This window comes from Glycine soja, chromosome 14 (assembly GCF_004193775.1).
Source record: "Glycine soja cultivar W05 chromosome 14, ASM419377v2, whole genome shotgun sequence".
Taxonomy (NCBI): Eukaryota; Viridiplantae; Streptophyta; class Magnoliopsida; order Fabales; family Fabaceae; genus Glycine; species Glycine soja.
The window spans coordinates 47,281,543-47,304,312 of record NC_041015.1 but is presented as its reverse complement, the minus strand read 5'-3'; the positions used below and the strand labels follow the sequence as shown (position 1 = coordinate 47,304,312).

General features: G+C 30.7%; 1 protein-coding gene and 1 long non-coding RNA gene across 2 annotated transcripts; one reads left to right on the top strand and one right to left on the bottom strand.

Moving 5' to 3' along the window:
• Positions 1 to 291: 291 nt before the first annotated feature.
• On the bottom strand, positions 292 to 2,478 carry LOC114383630 (transcription factor bHLH61-like). The gene is made up of 4 exons (XM_028343337.1): positions 1,793 to 2,478; positions 1,508 to 1,666; positions 1,122 to 1,289; positions 292 to 616 (listed from the first exon to the last, which is right to left on the bottom strand). The coding sequence occupies exons 1-4, from the start codon at positions 2,387 to 2,389 to the stop codon at positions 530 to 532; spliced, it is 1,011 nt and encodes a 336-aa protein (XP_028199138.1). The 5' UTR covers positions 2,390 to 2,478; the 3' UTR covers positions 292 to 529.
• Positions 2,479 to 12,909: 10,431 nt separating this feature from the next.
• On the top strand, positions 12,910 to 17,058 carry LOC114384446. Its single transcript, XR_003660690.1, has 2 exons — positions 12,910 to 13,129; positions 16,557 to 17,058. It is a non-coding gene; the product is annotated as an uncharacterized LOC114384446 (long non-coding RNA).
• The last annotated feature ends 5,712 nt before the right edge of the window (positions 17,059 to 22,770 follow it).

The following is a 22,770-nucleotide window of genomic DNA, read 5'->3' as shown; positions in this document are numbered from 1 at the left end:
ACTGTTTTTTAAATTATTGGTTAATATTTGCTTCTCACACACTTTAATCTGTCACTTAATACGCTTATTATTATGTAACTCATTGTGTGTGTGTGTGGTTTATGCCATAAACGATGCAGCCCCTCAGCAAGAAAGCTTTGTAAATGTTCCCTACTTTGTAATTAGATTAGATGAAATGCGCCTAATAATCATAATTAAGCATGAGTTCATCACATACTGGCAATTCAATCTAATTGGCATGGCTTTTGTGTTGAGAATATGTTAGGGGAACATTTATCCAAAAAAGAAATGTTAGGGAACAAAGCCAATCACCAAGATTAATAGGCATTTCCATTTGATTTTTTGACGATTCCATTTGAATGTTACAATAGGCATCATGTTGAAGAAATCAATTACTGTCATGCATTGAGAAAAAAGAAATTCGGCTAGATTGGCTTCTAAATCAATGGATAGCACTATGATCAGAAACTCAAAAACTCTCCCCAGCTATGGTGCACTTGCTGTGTTGTTTTGCATCTCTCTTTTATTTTCACAAACATCGTCCACCATATCCTGCGCTTCTAAATAGTGCTTGTTTTATATCTTCGGAACTCAGAATTGTCTTCTGCTGCAATTCCTATTAAATAACATATTGAATAATAAAGTTGATTACTCAATTGCTCAACAAAAATGACCATATGGGTTGAACCCAAAATCTAAAAAGTAGGGAATTTTTAGACAGTACCAAAAAACCATCACACTATGGTGGGGTCTGCTGAGTAGACAAAATTAAAAATTCTGGTATGCTCTCTTAATCTCTTCAATTCCACCTTTTAGTGAAAACCGAAATATACTTTTATTCTCATGTTGTTTTACTAATATGGTGTAATACAGTTGAGAAATAATCATCTTCTTTAAGTATATGATCAATTAAAGGATTTGATCATTATGTTTTGTTTAAAATCAAACCCTAGAGAAAAATCAATCTCTTATCTTGGTAACTTGTGAGATTAGTTTTTAACTCTCCAACAAGAGAATACCCAGGTTAGTCCTCATGTTCTTATCTAGTATTTCATTTTAGAATGCACTCAATATAGAATAGAACATATATTCTCTATTCATTTTATCACTATCTAATATACCTCTGAACAAGAAGCTTGCACTGTGAAATCATTGAAACAGCTAATAACACATTGTTGGATCTCGAGGCCTAACGTTTCCAAGGTGTTTACTGTAGACAGCAACAAGCCTGGCTTCCCTGCACAGCAGATCTCCACCCTTGTAGTGACATTTCTCCTCTCCACATCAAACTGCACAAAATCACAATTGGGATCTTTCAATGATGATTTATTTTGACTTTAAAAGAATCTTGGAAGAAAATTCTAGTTGTGTTGGAGATTTCACATTAATCAGAGTGATATGGTCAAAGTAGTGTATATAATTAGCTAACAACTCTCACCTCATGAATTAACTTTAAGGTTGAGTTAGGCCAGAATTCAAATCCCACAAACTTAAAAAGTACACATACCTTTGGAGAATTCCTCACTATGATTTCATTTGGCTTTACATCCTTGAAAATGCTAGCCATGTTGGAATCAACTTCTATTTCTTGCTTCAAATTATTAATCTTTTCCAAGAGCTCCTTCATATAATCGATAGTGTCTCCAAGTATAGCTGTTCTGTCCATCTGTGAGAAGCATTAATTTACAACAAGCAAATTAGCACTTATGCTGCATATATGACACAAACCATAGTAGTTCTATGTGGTTTAACATTCTAGTATTTCTCATAATGACTCATTCTAACTTCATACCTTACTTATCTTAGGCACAATTGATCTTAGCATGGAGAGCCTGTCATTTAATCTCTTTCTTCTTCTCCTCTCTGCCATTAGGTTCTTTGAAGGCTGCCCCTGAAGCTTCTTTGCTCTATTCTTTCTCTCCACACATGATGAAGTTGTGTTGAAAATAGGCATTTCAGGGGAATGGCTTGACTCCATTTTGCATGTGGTTTGAAGGTCCAAGCATTGAAGCTCTTCCCCGAGAAAACCCGGATCTTCTTCTTCCATCATGGACAATGGATAATCTTCTTGAGCAAGAAAAGGAGGGGTATTATGTGGAGTACTATCAAGGGTGTTATAGGATGATGAATCTATAACTTGTGGTGCAGAGAATTCGTGAAGTAAGGAACTATAGATTTCATTGTAGGTGTAGTCGTGGTTGTAACTTTGAGGAACTTGTTGGCAAGAGAAAGAGTTTGGAGGAAAAGCTTGATGATAGTTTTGATCAAAACAATCAAAACTCCAGCCATTAGAGAAAAGCTGGTTTTCTTGTGAACATGGATTTGTATCCCATGTTTCTCTTCTTAGAGACATTAATTCCTCCAAGAAATCATGGTCATGAAGCTCCATTTCTCTCTCTTTTTCTCTCTCGATCGCTTTCTCTGTTGTGAGATTGCTGCTAATTGTTTAGGAAATACTACCTTGAGAAAATAGAGTACTAAGTTGCGCATATTTATAAGGGTACATAGAAAAGCTTCTTGCAAATTGCTTATTATATGCATTATAGTACACGTATTATAATATATATCATTTACACCTATAATACCCTAAGACCAAAATGGAATCTGCTTTTCACATTACACATCTCTCTCTCTCTAGATCTTCCCCCCGCAAATAGAGGGTGCCATTTATGTCTTTTTCACCGAAATTTCTACAACCAGAACCACATAAAATATTTAATAGGAATTTTTGGCAAACTTTGACCCTCAGATCTGTATTCTGTCTTGAAACCAAAAAGAATGGGAGTTAACATCATAAAACCTTCTCAGGTTCTTAGCATGTTAAAAAGTTCAACAAAAAAAACCAACCCTGCATCGCTCTCTATTTCCCTCCTTGAAGAAGATTTCAGAGTTGGGTCCCACTCCCCAAATGCTTCCAAACTTTGCCTTAGCTCATAAATTCAAATTGGTTGGTGATCTTTTTTTGTTCTTTTCTGCTCCACGGCTCTAATTTCCTGTCCAATATGTACACTTAATAGTTAATACAACTTGTCTACTAGTAAAATAATAAATTACACTATGTATCTATTTAACTTTCATTTTCTAATAGCATATAGAAGTGTAGAACCTCTATTCTTACCCACACCTGGCAATTGTAGACATTTATGTATGTCTATAACAATATATTTACGTACATGAATACAATAATAGCAGTGTGAATGCAACCACGTACTATTTTTTTAACGGAACTTCTTTGGCTTATGTATTTGATTTTTAGCTACTTTACGAATATGCAAATATTTGCTTCCCCTTTTGACTTATCCTGTCTTCTACACACTACTGACCTGTTCCCTATATGGAAATTGTTTGTATGTAGGGATTCCCTATTCGTCATTCTTCCAGTTTTGGCTCTATTACTTGATCATGCTCCACATAGTTATACTTTGGATAAAATTCATTATTGTTGTTATTGTCGCTATGTAATACTAATACTATAGCGGCTTTTATTGGTGATTATGCATGTATATCCATTTATAACACAAGGTCCACGTACATGTTTTTTAACTAGTAGCTTCTATGTTAGTAACCTATAAGCCTAACAATTAATCTAGCTACCGCAATACATGCACTGATTCACAGCTTGCAAGTAGCTAGATATTTGAAATTGCAACCTAGTAGATTATATGTACATGATACAAGAAATGGTTCTTCTGCCATGAATAAGAATCGTTTGTGGTAATTAAACATATCAGCAGATTCAGCACGTTACTATGCAGTAGGAGACAGCCTGTCCAAATTGCGATACCTATGAACTCAAATTTTCGTAACTCATTAAAGTTGAAGCTTGTCCAACAATTTTTTTTATAAAAAAAGTTGATGCTTAATTGTCCCTTGATGAAGGGTTCCTTCTGAATAGCAAGGTTGTTGAGAATTCTCATTGTCATATAGAAGTCGACCATGGTTAGGGAGTTTCAATAATGTATTGTCCAGGTTGAGGAAGTGCATTTAAAAAGTGTAAGGTTATGAAGATATTATTACCATTGTGATAATATGTATATATGCTTATGTATTTATTTTTCTTTGAAGAAAAAAAGGGATCATATCAATTATATATAAAAACACTTGTGAAAACGCCACTCAAGTAATTAATAAGTCATTTTTAAGTTTTTATCATCCTGTGAAGAATCTAAGAACATGCCATTGATATGTAACAGACAAGCTAGTCTACAAAAGAAATAGTGACATTTTCTTTTTCTTAATAGGCAAAGTGAATATATATTGATGTTGGTACGAGCAGTACCAGTAGAATACAAACAAATAATAGTCCATTTGATCAATTTAGGTTACGGTGGTAGCCTTAATTATATTTATACGTAATAGTCCATTTGATCAATCATTTCAGTCCATTAACCCAATGGCTAAGTAAATCCTCATAGAATAAATAAATAAATACGTACGTATATATAAGAGAAGTATAAAATTTGAAGGCAAAGATCTCAACTAATAAGAATTAGTTAAAAATAGCAAAATTCTAATTCTCGTTGAAGAATACTAGCAAGTATTACATTACAAATGAAATTTAGTTCAATTGATTCAGCACTGTATGAATGTTGTAAATTTTCTTTTTAATTTCTATAGATAAAAAATATTAACATTAGTATGCAATATCTATCATTTTTATTGATAATTAATTTTTATCAGAAGATCTAATGGGATATTTTTAATAAGATCTCTTATCTTAATCATATTTTTTATTCACAGATTTAAACGCGAGATCTTGCTTAAAAATAAGAGTGGTTCAATATTTTTATTAAAAAATTATTTGAACCAAACTTAAAATTACCTACGATTTAATTTGGTTTGATCTTAATTTATTTTTAAATTTGAATCAAATCAAATCAATCTTTTACGAATTGATTTGATTCGATTTATACGGTTTTTAGTAAAATATTCATTTAATTATTATTTTTTTACTTTCTTTTTATCTTTTATATCAAATTATATTAAAACTTTGTCTAATAACTATCTACAAAACTAATTAATATATTAAATATTTTATGATACAATTCTTTTAAATTTCCATCTTAAACCAAATGTATCCTAAAAAAAATCGTCTAAAAAAGTGAAATATACTATATAAGTGTCATACATATAATATTATACAATATTGGAAAATGGAAGTAGTATACACTTTATAAAATGCATAACATTAATTAAAATAATATAAGTACCATGGTGGTTCAGTTTGGATTGATTTGAAAGTCATAAATCACAAATCAAATCTTGTAGACCATTTTGAGTACAAATCCAAAATATATCGATTTGGTTTAATTTTTTATTTTTAATGGTTATTTTACTTTTATTTTAAATTGATTTGAATTTAAACACCACTACTTAAGGATATTAAATTCAAGTTTCATTCAAATTAATGATATGTTAGTTTGATTTAAATTTATTAAAAATTATAAAATTATAAGTAAATTTAAAATTTTATTAAACAAGAAGTGAACACACAAAAATTTATAATTTTTAAAAAATTAACCCAAAATAAAAAATATATAAAAATATATCAGATATGACTAATATTATTGTTGCTTATAATCTCCATTCTCCTACTTTGCGTGTGGCCGCTGTAGAGAATTTGGGATCCCTATCCCAAGCCCACAGAATTGGTTTTATATTCCATATTACTTAAAATAACAATGTTTGGATGTTTATTGCATGGCAATCATTTCTTGATCAAATGTACACGAGCTGGAACGGTTAATCAGTCAATAGATTATTGTCATAAATTTTTGTGTGTAAAATGCAACAACATTTAATAACATCTAAACTTTCATATAAAAGTAATTTCACGCGTTCTATATCCTTTTTGTTTTACTCACGCATTCTATATCCTGAAATTTAGAATTCTATTTATATGAATTTGTATGCAATTATCTAATGGGCTGATTTTTTGTATTTATAAAATTTTTGACAATTTATAATTTTATGTTACGGTTAATTATCATTGAAATAAGTCGTAAAAAATATGAAGTACGAACGTTCTACGTTGGATGGTGTTACATAGGCTACGCAATAAGCAAATAAATAAAGGAGTGACACCATTAGGAGATAAAACTATAAAACAGCTAGTATATGATCTCTCTCTCTCTCCCTTTTATATTTAGAAAAAAAAATGAAATAATTTTGAGCAAGATTTATTAAATTTTAAGAGTAGATACGATCAAAATTCAGAAAATAATTAATTAAAAAAAATAATGAAAGGAGGGGTGGGCCTCGATCGATTTGTCTTTGTTTCATGATTTCGACTTTCATGATCAGTTTGAAATTTAGATAGATATGGTGTTTTCTCTGTGCCCGGTTGTGATCTCTTTTCTATGAACCAAATGATTAAGCAAGGAAATCAATCATTTACGTCAACAGATTTAAAAGTTGAACGAATATAGTACTTAATTAAGCTGATTTTTTTTCTTTTAAAGAGTTATGCATCAAAACCATATTACGAAGTCAATTAGAGCTTCAACTTAAGTCTAAACTATCCTCATCTATAACCTTGCGTGTAATATACTTTCAAAGATTTTACATGCTTATATTCGATTGTTTGTCCACTATAGTTTTCAAACAAATTTTGCTACTGTAACTTTGAAATTTTGACGTATGTATTCTTTTCTTGCAAGCATTATACTACAGTTTATTGACAATCGACTTTAATTTTATATATTAGTAATTTGCGATTGCTTTTATTCTTTTTTCCTCCTGGCTTGCAACATGATTGAACAAATGCTGCATATTTGGAGCAACTTCGAATATTTTAGTACTGAAAAATGTACCTTACAATCATAATTTGACTAACGACTTGAGTTAAGCCTAATACCCCTATAAAACATAAAATTTAAGCATTAATAAACACCATAAAGAGAAGATTTTATTCTGTGCCCTTGTTGACATGGATCAAATATACCATGGTTTACGATTACCTCTAGGGCAAAGGTTAGGATGGACCACTTAATAGGTGGTGCACCATAAATCATGGATTTAAATAGTAAAATCAATTTTGTTGTAATACACCCTACCACACAAGTTCTCCCACCCTTTCAAAAAGTTCAATTAGGTCTTCAAATTATTTAAAAACACTACAATCTTATCATTTTCGTCAACTTCATTAATTTGATTAACATAAAGTTGTGTAAATATATATTTTTACATCGATTGTATTAACAACAAGTGTAAAAATATTTATTTACATCAGTGATAGATCTTAACAAGGATTCCATTTTTACATTAATTGCATTGAAAATTGATGTAAAAATTTATTGTTTTACATCAACTGTATTAAAAAATGATGTAAAAATATATATTTTTGTCAATTAAACCGACATAGTTAACGGAAAATTATACGATTGTAATATTTTTAAATAATTAATTGGAAAACATGATTGAAATTTTTAATAATTGAAGGACCCAATTTAAGTGTTTTTATATAATTGAAGGAGTTGATTGAACTTTTTTAATAATTGAGAAATCCAATTGAATTTTTAATTATAATTAAGAGACCAATTGTATGGTTAAATCTATAATCAACTACAAAAATAAATAAATCAAATTAACTCCCTAAATATTGAGGGGATCACAAACAATTAAATTTGATGTAAAAAGTGAGAATGATAACACTTTGTGCAAGAGAATTAAAGACAAATTTTATAATTTTATTGCCTTCTCAAATGATAGTAACAACTATTGAGATGGCTCACCAGCGTGGTTGGAAGCATCTTTGGCTTGAATGTGATTCTATGTTGGTGATTGAAGCTTTTGAAAATGTTAGTAGTGTGCCTTGGCAAATTAGGAATAGATGGATGAATATCCTTGAGTAATCTAAGTCAATGTCCCTTATTTAGTCATATTTACCAAGAAACACTATTAGAAAAAGTGCTTTTAACATTGATTATTTTAGACATTCAACATTGATTTTGAACCAATGTTGAAATAACGGTCATTAAAAGTAAATTATTTTTAACATTAGTTATAAAAATCGATGTTGAAATCTATTATACAACATCTGTTCTCCCCAAAACCAATATGGTATAGTAGTAGCAAATAGTAAAAAAAAAAAGGCATAAATGACATTGACTCTATCAAAATCAATGTTGTATAGTATTTACAACATTGGTTTTGGGCAAAACTGACGTTGTATTGTGCTACACAACATCAATTTTTCAAGAACCAATGTCAATTATGTCTTTTGTTTGGTAGAACCGATGTTGTATAGCACAATACAACATCGGTTTTAGGGAGAACTAATGTTTTTTTTTTTCATTTTTTTAATATTTTGTTTATTTATTAAATGAACCCAAATCTATAAATTGAAAAGAGAACCAATCCAGGCCAAAACCAAATCAATCTAGGTAGTATATATTATATTCAAATTAATATTTAATAAATACTCATAAATACAATAATTTCAATACATAAATATCATTTATAACCTAAGATTTACATAAGTCTAACATTTGCAAAAATTCTTAAACACTACTTAGTGCTTCATTTTTAACTCTTAGTAAACATCTTTTCCATTGAATGCGACTAATCTTTATTCTTTCTGGTTCCAATAGTCTTGGATTAGTAAAATACTTCATGATATAATAAGACTTAATTTAACCAGTGTAAATAATAGCAACTATAACAAATGAAATTAGTTTTGAAGTAAACAATTACCATTTTCCAACTACATCCAATGCATGGCGTAATAGCCACACTCAGTGTTTCCTCTTTGCTTATTACACTAAATTCAATATGATATTCAAAGTTATCCCAAAATTAGTGTACAAAGCAATAAAATGTCATTTTGAAGAGATCAAGCATTGTTTAAATGACTTACTTTAATTGGAATCCATTTAGCAGTTGCCTTGGATTTACTTTCGTGATTATCATTGAATCCCTTCAAAGTACTGTTTAAGAGAAACATGCATGTATATTATAAAATTCAAAAAATTGATGTCAAATATTAATGATAAAGTAAATGTGTTACAAATTAGAATTGATCTGTTAACCATTCATTTTAAATAGTTGTTAGACTTATTGTACAAGGAACAAAACCAGACAACAATATTGTCCTTAGGACATATAACCACCAATTGTCAATGCCCATTGCATTGGAGAATATTAAGTTATTATAATGCATATATTATTTAAATTGATTTGTTCAGTTTTACTTACCCATTCAAGTAGGCTCCTAGATAGACATCTCTCTATGAATTATGCATCTATTTCTTAATATAATCCTCAGATTCAAATTGCGATTGCTCAGATCTCTGTATGGACTGTGGCTCAAAGAATCCATACACAGAGGTATTCCTCGATCACAGACTTAACTCATTCATATGCTTATTGTTGAAATATAGTAAATTATGCAACAATTTAAGACAATCAATTAGGTAAAGGATTGTAATTTAAATTTATTTACATAATCTACAATTGTATAACAACGATGTTCAGACATTGAACACCGTGTGTTATTCCTCCAAGATCTTCATGTTTTATGTACAAGGGGACATTTTAATTGTACACCCCAAACATAGTTACACCCCACAACACCTGCATAGGCTTGGGGAAAAGTTACGGGATCATCAATGTCATTTGGTATATGGGATCGTCATCAAGTTCCGGCCTATCAACAGACTTCATCGATTCCTTTAGTACATGTTTATCCTACACAATTAATAAACATATGTCAATGGCAATGTTAAAACATTATTTCTAGTAGTGAAGGCAATACTTAATTGTGCATGTAGGTTGGCTTTCCATAGCACTTCTTTAGTTGGATTTTACTGGTGGGACTTCACCCCATCATTCATATCCAAGTTTTTTTCTTTTTGTTACCCCATCATTCATATCCAAGTTTTTTTCTTTTTGTAAATGATAGGCAGGATTTATCCTCTTATATGTTCATATTTGGAGGGCTTTTGTTTTCCCATGGATTTGGTTTCAATGTTCCCCATGTTGCCTTTGTTATTTTGTTTTTATTGTCGTTACATGAATTCGAGTTATGCAACCTTGGATTAGCAGGTGGGTTACCTTACAAGCCAGTTATCGAAGCATCCACAAATGTTCAGTCCTATAAACTTCACCCTTGAGATGTCCAGTCCTCGCTGTGAGGGATGTGTATTGGTAATCCCACATCAACTAGTGACAAGGTCTATTAAGTGCATATAAGAGAGGAGGGGGGGGGGGGGGGGGGAACAATCCTTATCTTATAAGTCGATTTTGTAGGATTGAGTTAGACTAATATTTCACTTTCTAAGAGTAATGCCATAAAAAAAGATAAATTCAATGACTAGAGTTTCCCCACCTTTGTGCACATTAAATCATGTAATAAGTAAATAGAGATTAAATAAGAGCAAAAAGCCTTTATGTTGCTCAAAATAAGTATCTAACTCATTATGAACCATTCTTATAAATCAAAAGTTCAAATAACAAATAATCATTATTATAATTAAAACAAAAAAATATTAATTTATATAACAATATTATTTTATACTAGTATTTTAGCATGTACAATGTAATAGATAAATGTTTATTTCATATACATAAAACTTATAATAAATATATTTCTTTTAAAAATGTTGAAATTAAATTTAGAAAAAAAGGGTAGATTAAAAGAAATAAGAGTTTAAGAAAAATATAATAAAATGATCTTGTATAAGAAAAACTCTTAAAAATACTGTTACTGAAGAATAACTTTTATAAATGTTATTGTTGAAGAATAATCATGAAAACACTCTCATTCAAAGTAATTATTGTAATTTATATAGAGACTAGAGAATACTAAAAATTATTCTAATGATTAAATAATAAAAATTCTACACGCATTAGCCACATCCTGCCAAACACTAACAAATAGCGAAGAATTTGTAAACTACCCGGACAAGGACTTATCTATCATTCAACCATTTAACTACATTAGAACCAGTTCCTCTTTCATCGTTGTTTGATTAGTATAATGTAACTACAATAATTTTAACCCTTAGAAAAGAAAGATTTTGGCGTTGTTAGCCAAAAATATTATAGCTCAATGTAAAGACATATACATGTACACGCTGTGTACTTTGTCATTACACAGAACCACTGGTCGCAAGTAGCAGCACATAGAAATTCAAAACCTTCCATTAAATACACTTTGGTTCGTTTGTTTGTTTTCCATTTTTTTTATTACGTTATTCTTATGGAACTAAGATTAAATTATCACATATTCTGTATCTAGCAAGTAGTAATGGGGCTGCTCTATAAGCTTAAATTGGGTTAACGATCTATCATTAAATGCATTCTATTATTGCATTATCGTAGTGGTTCTTGCTAGTTGTACCCAACAGTGATATTTTTTTTATTTTTTTTTTTGTAAAAAGGATTAGAACTTTGAATTACATTTGAGTTTGCTTGATTCAAATTAAATGAAATCACGTTTCATTTCATGTGGTTAAAAATTAATGATCAACATGTAGCAAAACAAACCAAATTACAAAAGGCAAACAAAGAACATGAAATGACCACGAGGTGTACAGGGCAAAAATATATATGTGGCTGAAAATGAATAGGTTAAGGTGCATGGTTGGAAGAAAACCGCGGCAGTTTCCTCGTACCAGCCCGACATAAAAAGTGGTATTATCAAAAGCAGTTTTGGCTTCACTCACTCATTGATCATGAATATTTTTTTTTTATTCATAAAAAACATTGATTCATAAAAATAATACCAGCTTTACAGCCCACAATATACATTTTGTAGTTCTCGCCTCAACCAAAACCAGTAGTGATCTTTCTCCATCTGCCGTTCTTGTCTGCTAGCACTTTATTTGTTAGTGAGCAATAATAAAATAGCGGTTTCATTCCAAAAGACCAAATGTCACAAGTCATTCACACTAATTTTTATTTCAGTTTTTAGATGCTACTAGATTTTCTTTCTGCATGCTAATTACTAGTAACATTTTGATAAATAAAAATTCTTCTTCTTCTTTATATATACGTTATTTTATAATTCTAATAAGATATAATATTAATTATTATTTTTCAAGTACAACATATTATCTTACCATAGTTTTTAATTATCTTACACATTTATCACAAAACGCATATAATAAATTATTAAAAGTTTTAAAAAAATCTAATATGAACTGCTCATGTCTTTAAGTATTTATAATCTCACATGTTTACTTTGACACACTAGTAACGATTATAATTATTAAGTGAAATGGCATAGTTAAAAGTCATATATATTACAAAATAAAAAATAATTTTAATAGATATTGTTCATATTTTTTTAATTTGTATGTTATTATTTAAATGATACTAAAAAAGAATTGAGTACTGAGAAATCCACCTTCTCTTCAACATTAAATATGTTTAAGGATATTGAGTAGAATATATATATTTTATTAAAATACTGATAAGAAATAGTCAGCATATTTTATTAAATATTTTAAATTAATTTAAAAGTAAATATTAAATATTTTTTATTCGTTTAATATGCTAAATATTTTCCCTTAAGTATGTTTTCTTTTTTCATTCAGTAATATATATATATATATATATATATATATATATATATATATATATATATATATATATATATATATATATATATATATATTCCCAAATTGACAATAATTACCCAAAAATTTATTTTATTCCCAAGTTGTTGTCCCTCTTTTTTTAAAAATAAAAACTAGAGAAAGTTTACCTTCACTCATTTTTCATATCTTTTTATACAATTCGGGGGAAATAAGAAGGAAAGAGAAACTATATAAAATGAGTAATGGGATGAAAAACGAACTATAAGAAAATATTATAAACATATATTACAAAAATAAAATAACTTTTAAGTATAGGTTTGGCTAATTGTTTATTCCTAGATATATGTGTGTGTATAAATTGATTGCGAGTGGTTCTTACATATTTAATGACGTGTGAGGTAACTATATATGTGTGTAAAATAATGCTTAGGGGGAACCAGAAAAGGTGAATGCAAATGCATTAGGGGCAGTTTTGTTTCTTGATCAATGATCACGAGTCATTTCCTGCCCAAAGAAAACCAGGAAGGAGCAGCGCAACCCCACAATGCCACCACATATTTTCACCCTTCCATCGTCAGAAAGTCATGGTAGTGACCCTATACATTACTCACTTCATTTTTCCTTTATTTTTCCATGGCAATTAGTAAGAACTTGTTGATGATTACAAATAAATAGACTTAAAGTTAGACTAACGATTATGGATTTATGGGTAATTACAGTCACAACTTGATCACTCTTTTCCATATAAAATCAGACTTTCCAATGCAGCACTATATATCTCAAAACAAAAATTGCTTTTGGCTAACTGTACGTTTTGTATAAAAAAAAATTAAAAAAAATCAAACAAGCATTATTGCTTTTGCCTTTTGGTATAGTGATTAGTGTTTCATTAGAAAAACTATGTTAGAATCAAGATATATAGGGTTTGATTCCCCAGAAAACATAGTAATTTTAAACTTAGATATAAGTGCTTAATGCCACACATTTTGTACTGTGAATTCTAGTAATAATAATATTATTTAAGTGACCAGAATAATCATTTAATCTCTCGCAACCTGCTTACATACCACTTCTAACACTACAGGCAATCACTCTGAAAAACTAAAAATAGAAGAGCTGTACGTTATAATTAATATTAGTATTTGAAAATTTAGGTTTCTTTTTTCTTGGGTTGAGTCATCGTTTTCGCACTTCTATATGCTCCCGCAAAGCCAAGATACGCAAACAGACATTATATATATATATATATATACACACACATAATTATGTGGCTCTACCGAAGCATTGTTGATTTTGCAAAAGAACAATGTTATGGTCAGTGACTTTGTGACATATGCTTAGGATTTGTGTCGACAAACCATGTTTGTATTAGGCTTTTGTCGTTTTGATCATAGGAGAGTTTGCTGATATAAGAAGTTGTGTCCTGGTTTAAGAATCAACGTCAGTGGCAGCAGGCTAATGTTGACAGAAACATTGAATCATGCCGGTTTAGTGATTTTCACTCTAATAAACAACGAATTTACAATTCAAGAAGTGGCCAAAAACGTAGAAATTTCATATGGTTGCATGAGTTTGGAAAGGAGAAAAATTTAATGCGGTTGAGTTTGTATAATCCAACGACTTGTTATGAGTTTGTATAACTTTCAAATATAATTTTGCAACTTATTTGTTATTTTGACTATAATTAATACAATTAGAATTTAATTAATTTAAACCAAACTATTATTTATTGCATAATAAATTATGAGAGAGAGAAAGAAGATAAACATACAAGGGGTACCCCAATCCTTACAATCTTAGGACATGCATATGCAGGGGCCGATCCTTTCATAGCAATGAGGGGGCCGTGACTACCCCCGATTATTATAAAATATGTATATATATATTAGTGTTTTGCCCCCCACCCCCATTTGTTAACTTTTCATTAAGTAAATAAAAGGGGGAAAAAAAACTTAGCTTTTTTGTTTTTTCATGTTATCCAAATGTTCAAAAAACTTTACTTTGTTTTTAATAAACTATCAAAGCATTAAGCATTCTACATGCATTCCAGATTTTTCAACATAGAATATGCATTTCTTTATACATCTTAGATTTTATGTCATTTTGTTTGACTTTTTTTTAGTTTTTAGTTTCAGGAACAATTTACTGTGGTTACTTCACGTACATATAATATAAGGAATACCCTTTAAATAGGTTGTTGGTACTTGTTAATTAATATGTATTGATTGGAAGGGACTTTTTATTTAACGTGATTTTTAAAGGGATTCTTGTTTTAACGCATGAGTATACTTAAAAGATTAGTTTTTGTTTTTCATGGGCACGTGAAAGTGATACTCTAGAAAACAAAAAAGTTTAAGCTGATTATGATTAGTTTTTCATTCTATTAAAATTAGCTCCTGCAATTTTTTTTTTCATTATATTAGAACTACAACCTTGAGCTTTTTTTTTTTTTTTACAACAAATTGAGCTTGTTTGTTTATATCCCATTCCTTTCAATCCACTGGTTCTGCTATGGTTGGTTATTATAAAAAAAGATATACAAATGCCTCAAGGGATTCTTGTATGTTTGAGATGCAAATTTTTTAAAAGAAAACAATTGACAATCCAACCTCAACTTTTTAGAAATGCAAATTTTTTAAAAGATATACAAATGCCTCAAGGGATTCTTGTATGTTTGAGACATCCAACCTCAACTTTTCATCTCATGAACAAGAGAGCAAAGTGAGCCAAAACATCCGAGATTTTGAACATTGAACTAGATATCGTATTGCAACCCATGATTTTGGGATTTCCTATAAATCAAAATCTGTTTTCATAATGACCAAATTACCTTGAAGCATAGTTGAACTCAACTTTCCTAAATAGCTATTGGAAGTTTTTCTTTCCTTTAACTTGTGGCTTTAATTTATGTTTTGTATAAGTCATTGTGCATATTTTGTTTATTGATTAATTTTAATTTATATTAATTTTTAAAATTTATTTATTTATTTATTTACTCTTTATATATGACCCCTTATAAAAATTAAGCTAGCTCTGCCTCTCTGAGCATATGATAACTCCCTAATTTTGTAGAAATTGTTTTATCCTCTTCCAACCTCAACTAGATAGTGTTGGAAAGCCACCTTATATGGGGATCCCTTTAGCTCATCTTAGTTGTGGTCTCTTAGGGGTTGATTGAATTGTAATCTCAAGAATGGTAAATTATTCCCATATCAACTAGAAATATGATCAAATTAAAATATATAAGTAAAAAATAATTCTTTTATAAATTGATTTTGTAGGATTGATCAGTTACTCATAACACACATTTTAAAATGATATTAAAATTTATCCTAATAATATGTTGATAGACCTATCATGTCACATGCTATTGAATCATTATTGGATCACCCACATATGTTGGTTAGTCTTTGCAAACTCCATGCTTAAGGTATCTAGTTGTCGGCATGAGGGGAGTGGATGTTAAAGTTCCCATATTACTAAAATAGATTATATAAATGAGATGTAAATCTTACCTTCAAAGTTAATTTTTTGGAATTGAATTACATCTATAACCCACAAATCAAAGAAGAAACAAAACATAATATAACCCCAAAAAAGCCTCCATAAAACAATCTTTCCACTAACCTTAAATTACATCTATAAACACTTTCAATACTGTTAATGAAAATAAAAAAAAAATTATTATTTCTTCTATGCCTTCACTTTCCATTGATTCCCACCCATAATATATGTATACTTACTACGTAGTAACTAAAGATTAATATGTAATGTGTTAGTGAATGATACAAATAAACTTTTGTTAAATCAATTTGCTTATACAAGGATACCGAATCTTTTATTTCAAACATATTACGTGATAACTTGGTAAACCCACTTGTCTATATCTTGCCTCTATGTTGGAACTTCAAAATTAATTCTGCGTTCTAATTGATGGACGAGGAATATTTTTGAAATTGTTTACTACCTAATGGCATTAATATTTATGTACCATATCTTGGGAACATTATTTAGTGCAGAGATCATTTAAAAAAAAAAAAGGAACGGAGAACACTTTGTATGGGACAAAACTAATTGGAGTAGTGGTCCATCGATCCTTCAAGAATATTATTAGGGAAAAAATAAAATGGGATTTGCAAGTGGTTAATGTGTTATCTCATATTCCCATGAAGACCGATGATATATGGTTCTCCATAAGATCAATCTCAACTTCAGTTCTGCCCAATAATCATCAATTAAATCTTCCCATACAACCGCGTGCACGTGTTTGTGATTTGTGATCTTCTCATGGGTTCAGCTCCATGCATATTAAACGGCTGTTATAGGGTGTTCACACCAGTGTTATCTAACTTTTGTCTTTTTATGAGTAGAACCAATTGAAAATTTTAAATACAACACTACCTGGTTGGTTTTGCGTTATGAAAGACTAGTTATGAAAAGAATGGATTTCTTTATTAAGGATAAAACTTAGACCCACTTAATAAAAGTACTTTTAGTATTGTTTTTTTAATTAAAATTAAAGTTTTATTTCAGTAATCAACGTAATGGCAGTTCATATTTTTTTTATGAGTGAGGATAACATAGCAGTTTATATTAAAGGTTAATATAAATTATCGAGATAAAACATTGATTCTAACTAAAAAAAACAACACCAAGAACATTTAAGAAATTGTACATAAGTTTTGTCCTTTATTTAAAACAGTTTGGTTTGTTAAAAAAAGAAATATATAAATAGGCACACATACAAATTCATTGATATATATAAATAGGCAAATTAATGGAGAAATGCCTTCTATACTTAATAAGTCTACGCATTTTTTAAATTAAAACAAAGAAGTGATTTTGTTAAAGCCAATGTTAACGAAAAAAGTAAAAAAAAAATGTTTAAAATAAAAAAAATATTTTTGTTATAATAAATACATTTTCTACATAAATTTTATATACATATATTTGTGTCTTTAACATTAGTCTTAAAAGTTGATATTGACAAGATATAGAACATATTACATAAAATAAATAAATACGATTACAAAAAATAAATCATTTTCATATTTTAAAAAATAAAAACTAATTTTTTATTTGATAATAAAGAGATTATAAAAAAGTTTAAAATATTTTTAGACTTTCAAATTTGGATATTTTTTATTTTGGTCTTCTAATTTATAAATGGTTCTTTTTAGTCCACTAAATTCACTTGAGAAATTAAAAAAACAATATCCTGTAAATTTGAAAGACTTAAAAAATATATTTAATCCTTGTAAAATTATATTACTATATATATGTTGCTAGAGGATTTGAAATTATATATATCCTCCACACATATATGACCTGATGATGTACATGTATACAAAACAAAATTAGTAATCATTTGGTTGTTGGGTTTCCAAAATTCTCAGATCTAATTTAAGAGGAATTGAACATGTTTTTTTTTTAATAGTCCATATATTGCTGCAAATAGAAAAATAAAAATTCATCTCAGCATTAACAACATAATTTTGCATTAAGCTTCTTCTTTTAATATAATATTTGCTCATTAATTAAGGGAATATTGCAAACTGTACGCGCAAACCTTTTTTTGGATAATGTTTCGAAAAGAAATTTGGGCTAACATATTCCACATAAGGAATAAATAAATTAATAAATCAATAAGCTTCCAACTTAAATTGGGCTGTACCTCACTCTTCATTTTGTCGTTTTCGATAAAAGAAACGGATCTTCGTTTGAGCTAGCCTTGATCAAACTAATATCTTCAAGTCAAATTTGCATGGCGTACTCGGAGAAAAACAAATTGATAAAAGTCAATATAGGGACAATTAATGATCCAATTCTCTAAATAAGTAATTAAATAGATGGAGAGTGTTGCTAGGGTTTCGGGAGCTGGAAGAAAATCATCTAACAAGGAAGAAGACTTATTAGACAAGAGCCCTAAAAAAAATCAAAACAAGAGACATCAATCCTGATGCTTTGTCTATGGAGGTGGAGGTGGAGGGAGTGACCTTCAAAGAAAAGGAACATGGTGATCCATATAAGGAAAAGCTATTGCTCATTGTGGGAATGGGTGAAGAAGGCCAGTAATATACGGAAGGTTTTTCGGATGTAGAGTAAAATGATCCTTCGAGTCATAAGGAAGATGAAGGGGTGTTTGATCCATATCCTAAGAATAGGATCTCAGATGAGGAGCAAGAAGCATGGAGCATCCCATGTCGTAATTTCTTAGTGGTCCATCTACTAAACAAGTGTCAGTTTTAGGGTTTAAGAGGCTAGGTTGAAGAAGGACTAGGCCAAGGTGGGAAGCATTTAGATCATTGATATGCCAAAGAATTACTTTATGATATCTTTTTCTGTAGAGGAAGATTGCAAGCATGCTCTTCATGAAGGCCCCAGGATGATAACAGATCATTATCTTTTGGTTAGGAGATAGAGGCCATTCTTTTTGACCAATGTTCAGGAAGTGACTAAAATCGCTGCATGGATTTGTATTCTCCAACTTCCCTTGGAGCTATATAATGATCATTTTCTTTGGAGAGTGGGGTGTAAACAAGGGAGGCCATTGAAGATTGACAAATTGACCTCTATTCATTCTCGAGGCCATTTTGCTCAAATGTGTGTGGAAATCAACCTGTCCAAAAGATTGATTCCTCATATCATTGTTAGGGGAGTGAAGCTTAACCTTGAGTACAAGGGATTACACTCAGTTTGTTTCAAATTTGGTCACTACGGGCATAAGAAGGAAAGATGTCCAGAGGTCGGAGTTTCTGATTCACAACATCCCAATCTACATGGTGGCATTATGAGGAGGGAAAAGTAAATGCCAGTGACGACAAACTACCATACTAAGGTTGAAGTGGATGTGGAAAAGGGTCAAACAAAATTAGTGGAGTCATTTACAAAGAAGAATCATGACCCAGATTTGGCAGATATTTTTGGCTCAGGGAATTTGGTGAAGAGGCCAATTAGAAATCGTGCTAAGACGTCCAAATTTGGGGCAAATCAAATATGGATAAAATAGAATCCAAACAGAAGTGACAAAAGCGAGCTATTACATTTTGAAATTCTCTATTTATTAGAAGAGCATATTCTAGAACAAAATCAAGATGAGGGCCTCACATTCACTCAAGATTCTAAAAAGAAGAAAGTGTAGAAGCAAGCTTCATGATGATGAATCAAGTTGATTCAAGTAGTTTTGATAATGACAAAGATGATGACAAAAAGCTCAAAGAATGATTTCAAGATTGAGTCAACAAGTTCAAGATCAAGATTAATTTCAAGTTTCATGAGAAGAAATCAAGAAGATTCAAGAATCAAGAGAAGTTTGATTTCAAGATTCAAGAGAAGATGAATTCAAGATTCAAGAGAAGATGAATTCAAGATTCAAGAGAAGAAATCAAGAAGACTTCACAAGGGAAGTATTGAAAAGATTTTTTAAAAAACAAACATAGCACAATTTTGTTTTTCAAAAGAGTTTTTCTCAAAATTTTCTAAGTTACCAGATTTTTTACTCTCTGGTAATCGATTACCAGTTTCCTGTAATCGATTACCAGTGGCAAAGTTTGATTTCAAAAGTTTTCAACTGAATTTACAACGTTCCAATTGATTTCAAAATGGAGTAATCGATTACAAAATATTGATAATTGATTACAAGATATTGGTAATCGATTACCAGTGTATCTGAACGTTGAAATTCAAAATCAATTGTGAAGAGTCATATCCTTTCATAAAAAGCTTTGTGTAATCGATTACATGGTTTTGGTAATCGATTACTAGTGACAAGTTTTGAATAAAAATCAAGAGATATAACTCTTCCAATGGTTTTCAGGTTTTTCTAAAGGTTATAACTCTTCTAATGGTTTTCTTGACCAGACATGAAGAGTCTATAAAAGCAATACCTTGAGTTGCATTTTAAGAATGAACAATCATTACAACTTTTCCAATTAACTTTTGAACTTCTACTTCTTCTTCTTCCTTTGCCAAAAGCTTTCTGAGTTTTCTGGTTTCCAAACTTTGTTCTTTCAAAGAAAACAAAAGTGTGTTATTCATCTTTTTCATTCCCTTCTCCCTTTGCCAAAAATAATTCGCCAAGGACTAACCGCCTGAATTCTTTTTGTGTCTCTCTTCTCCCTTTTCCAAAAAAACGAAGGACTAATCGTCTAAATTCTTTTGTGTCTCGCTTGTCCCTTTTCAAAGAATTCAAAATGACATAGTCTGTGAATTCTTTTGATTTTTCCCTTTCCCTTAAACAAAAGATTTCAAAGGACTAACCGCCTGAGATATCTTTTGTTTCCCCTTCACAAAGATTCAAAAGACTAATCGCCTAAGAACTTTGTCTTAACACATTGGAGGGTACATCCTTTGTGGTACAAGTAAAGGGTACATCTACTTGGGTTGTTGTAACTGAGAACAAGAGAAGGTACATCTCTTGTGGATCAGTTCAAGTGGAGGGTACATCCACTTGGTTGTTCAAAGAGAACAAGGGAGGGTACATCCCTTGTGGATCTTTGCTTGTAAAGGTTTTTACAAGGTTGAAAGAAATCTCAAGGACCGCAGGTCGCTTGGGGACTGGATGTAGGCACGAGTTGTTTCCGAACCAATATAAAACTCTTGTGTTTGTCTTCTTCTTCCCTACACTTTTTAATTTCTGCTGTGCACTTTAATTATCGCTTTTACTTTTGGTTAAGTTTTTATTTCTGTTCTTTACTTTCTTAACATTATAGTAAAAGCCTAATTGAATCTAGTAACATTAAGAAGGATAGATTTTTAATTAGTAAAGGTTTATCATTAATTAATTCAACCCCCCCCCCTTCTTAATTATTCCGAGGCCACTTGATCCAACAGGAAGTTAATAAAGGCAAGGCCTAACCCAAACAACATGTCATTAAAAAAGTCTGAAATGTGTTTGGGGGAAAAATTCCCCAAAATGGGCTAGTAGGTAAAAGGAATTCAGGCTTGATTATTCCATAATTTGGGATGGGGAAGCAAGGTATGGGTAAAAAGACTTTTACAACCACTAATAGCAGTTTGGGAAAAAATAAGGTGACTCTAAAGGAGGGAGAACATAACATTGTGAAGACTACTAAGGAGATTGACACTCATGTTTGGGCAGAAATGAAGTATCTTGAGATGGAAGGGGGTTTTCTAAGAGATCCAAATCTTAAGGCGGTGAAGAATGAAAATTTCATTCTTGGGGTGCGTATTGGGGGGACAACATTGTCATTGTTGATTGAACCTCCTAAGAGGCAAGATGGTCTTGACAGAAGTGGGACATTTGCCCAACAAATGATATGGTGGTGGATCTTCATCCACTTGGTGAGGTTAGTGGGTTTTTAATTCCATGCACAATCTAAAGGGGTCCCAATGAATTTCATCATATGGAATTATAGGGGAACATCAAGCTGAGGCTTCCTTGGCTTGGTCTGTGACTTATGACTCAACTTTGGAGCTAACTTAATTATTTTTCTAGAAACTCTCGAGTGGGGTGAGGGCTAAAGGGATTACAAAAAGAGATGAATTTTTCAAACAATTTTGGGCAAGAAGCAGTTGGTGCTTCGGGGGGTATTTGGTGCTTATGGAATGCTGATGTTTGGAAAGTGAATATTCTAGCACATTCTCATCACTGTGTCCATATGAGGGTGGCCTGTAAATTTGAAACACCTTGCTGTCTCTCAATTGTCTATGGTTCACCTTCTTTTGTAGAAGGCAACAACTATGAAAGAAGCATGGGGAAATTACAGAGGATATGAATAAATTTTTGGAAACTATAGGTGACTTTAACATGATTTAGTCTCTTGATGAAAGGGAAGGGGGAGCTGAGTTACCCTCTCTTCATGGAATGGAGAAGTTTCAATAGTTTGTTCAAGATAATGAGCTTATGGATGTAAGCTTTCAGGGGGTGCCTTTTACTAGGAAACGAGGGAGTTTGAAGGAGTGATTAGACAAGATGTTGGTTAACTTGAGTTGGAGAATTTGTTTCTCTAAAATTTATGTTCAACATCTCGCAATGATGAAATTTGATTATTCTCCGCTCTGGGTTAATTTTAATAAACCTGTAACTAAGAATCATTATCGTCATCTCTTTAGATTTCTAGTGGCTTGGTTTCTCCATAAGGATTTAAAAAATGTGATGACTCAAAATTGGAGGGGTGAAGAGATTGGAATGTTAACATAAAAGGGTTGTTGTTTTCTCTTTGCACTAGGAATCATCAAGACTTTGGTGATGTTCATAGGAAGAATA

What these genes read in the sequence shown, in the direction of transcription:
- LOC114383630 (XM_028343337.1), bottom strand. Translation starts at nt 2,389, where the DNA reads ATGGAGCTTCATGACCATGATTTCTTGGAGGAATTAATGTCTCTAAGA. An exon ending in TAGTGAGGAATTCTCCAAAG is followed by an intron (nt 1,290 to 1,507) that starts GTATGTGTACTT and finishes GATTTTGTGCAG; the next exon opens with TTTGATGTGGAGAGGAGAAA. An exon ending in TGCAAGCTTCTTGTTCAGAG is followed by an intron (nt 617 to 1,121) that starts GTATATTAGATA and finishes GTTATTTAATAG; the next exon opens with GAATTGCAGCAGAAGACAAT.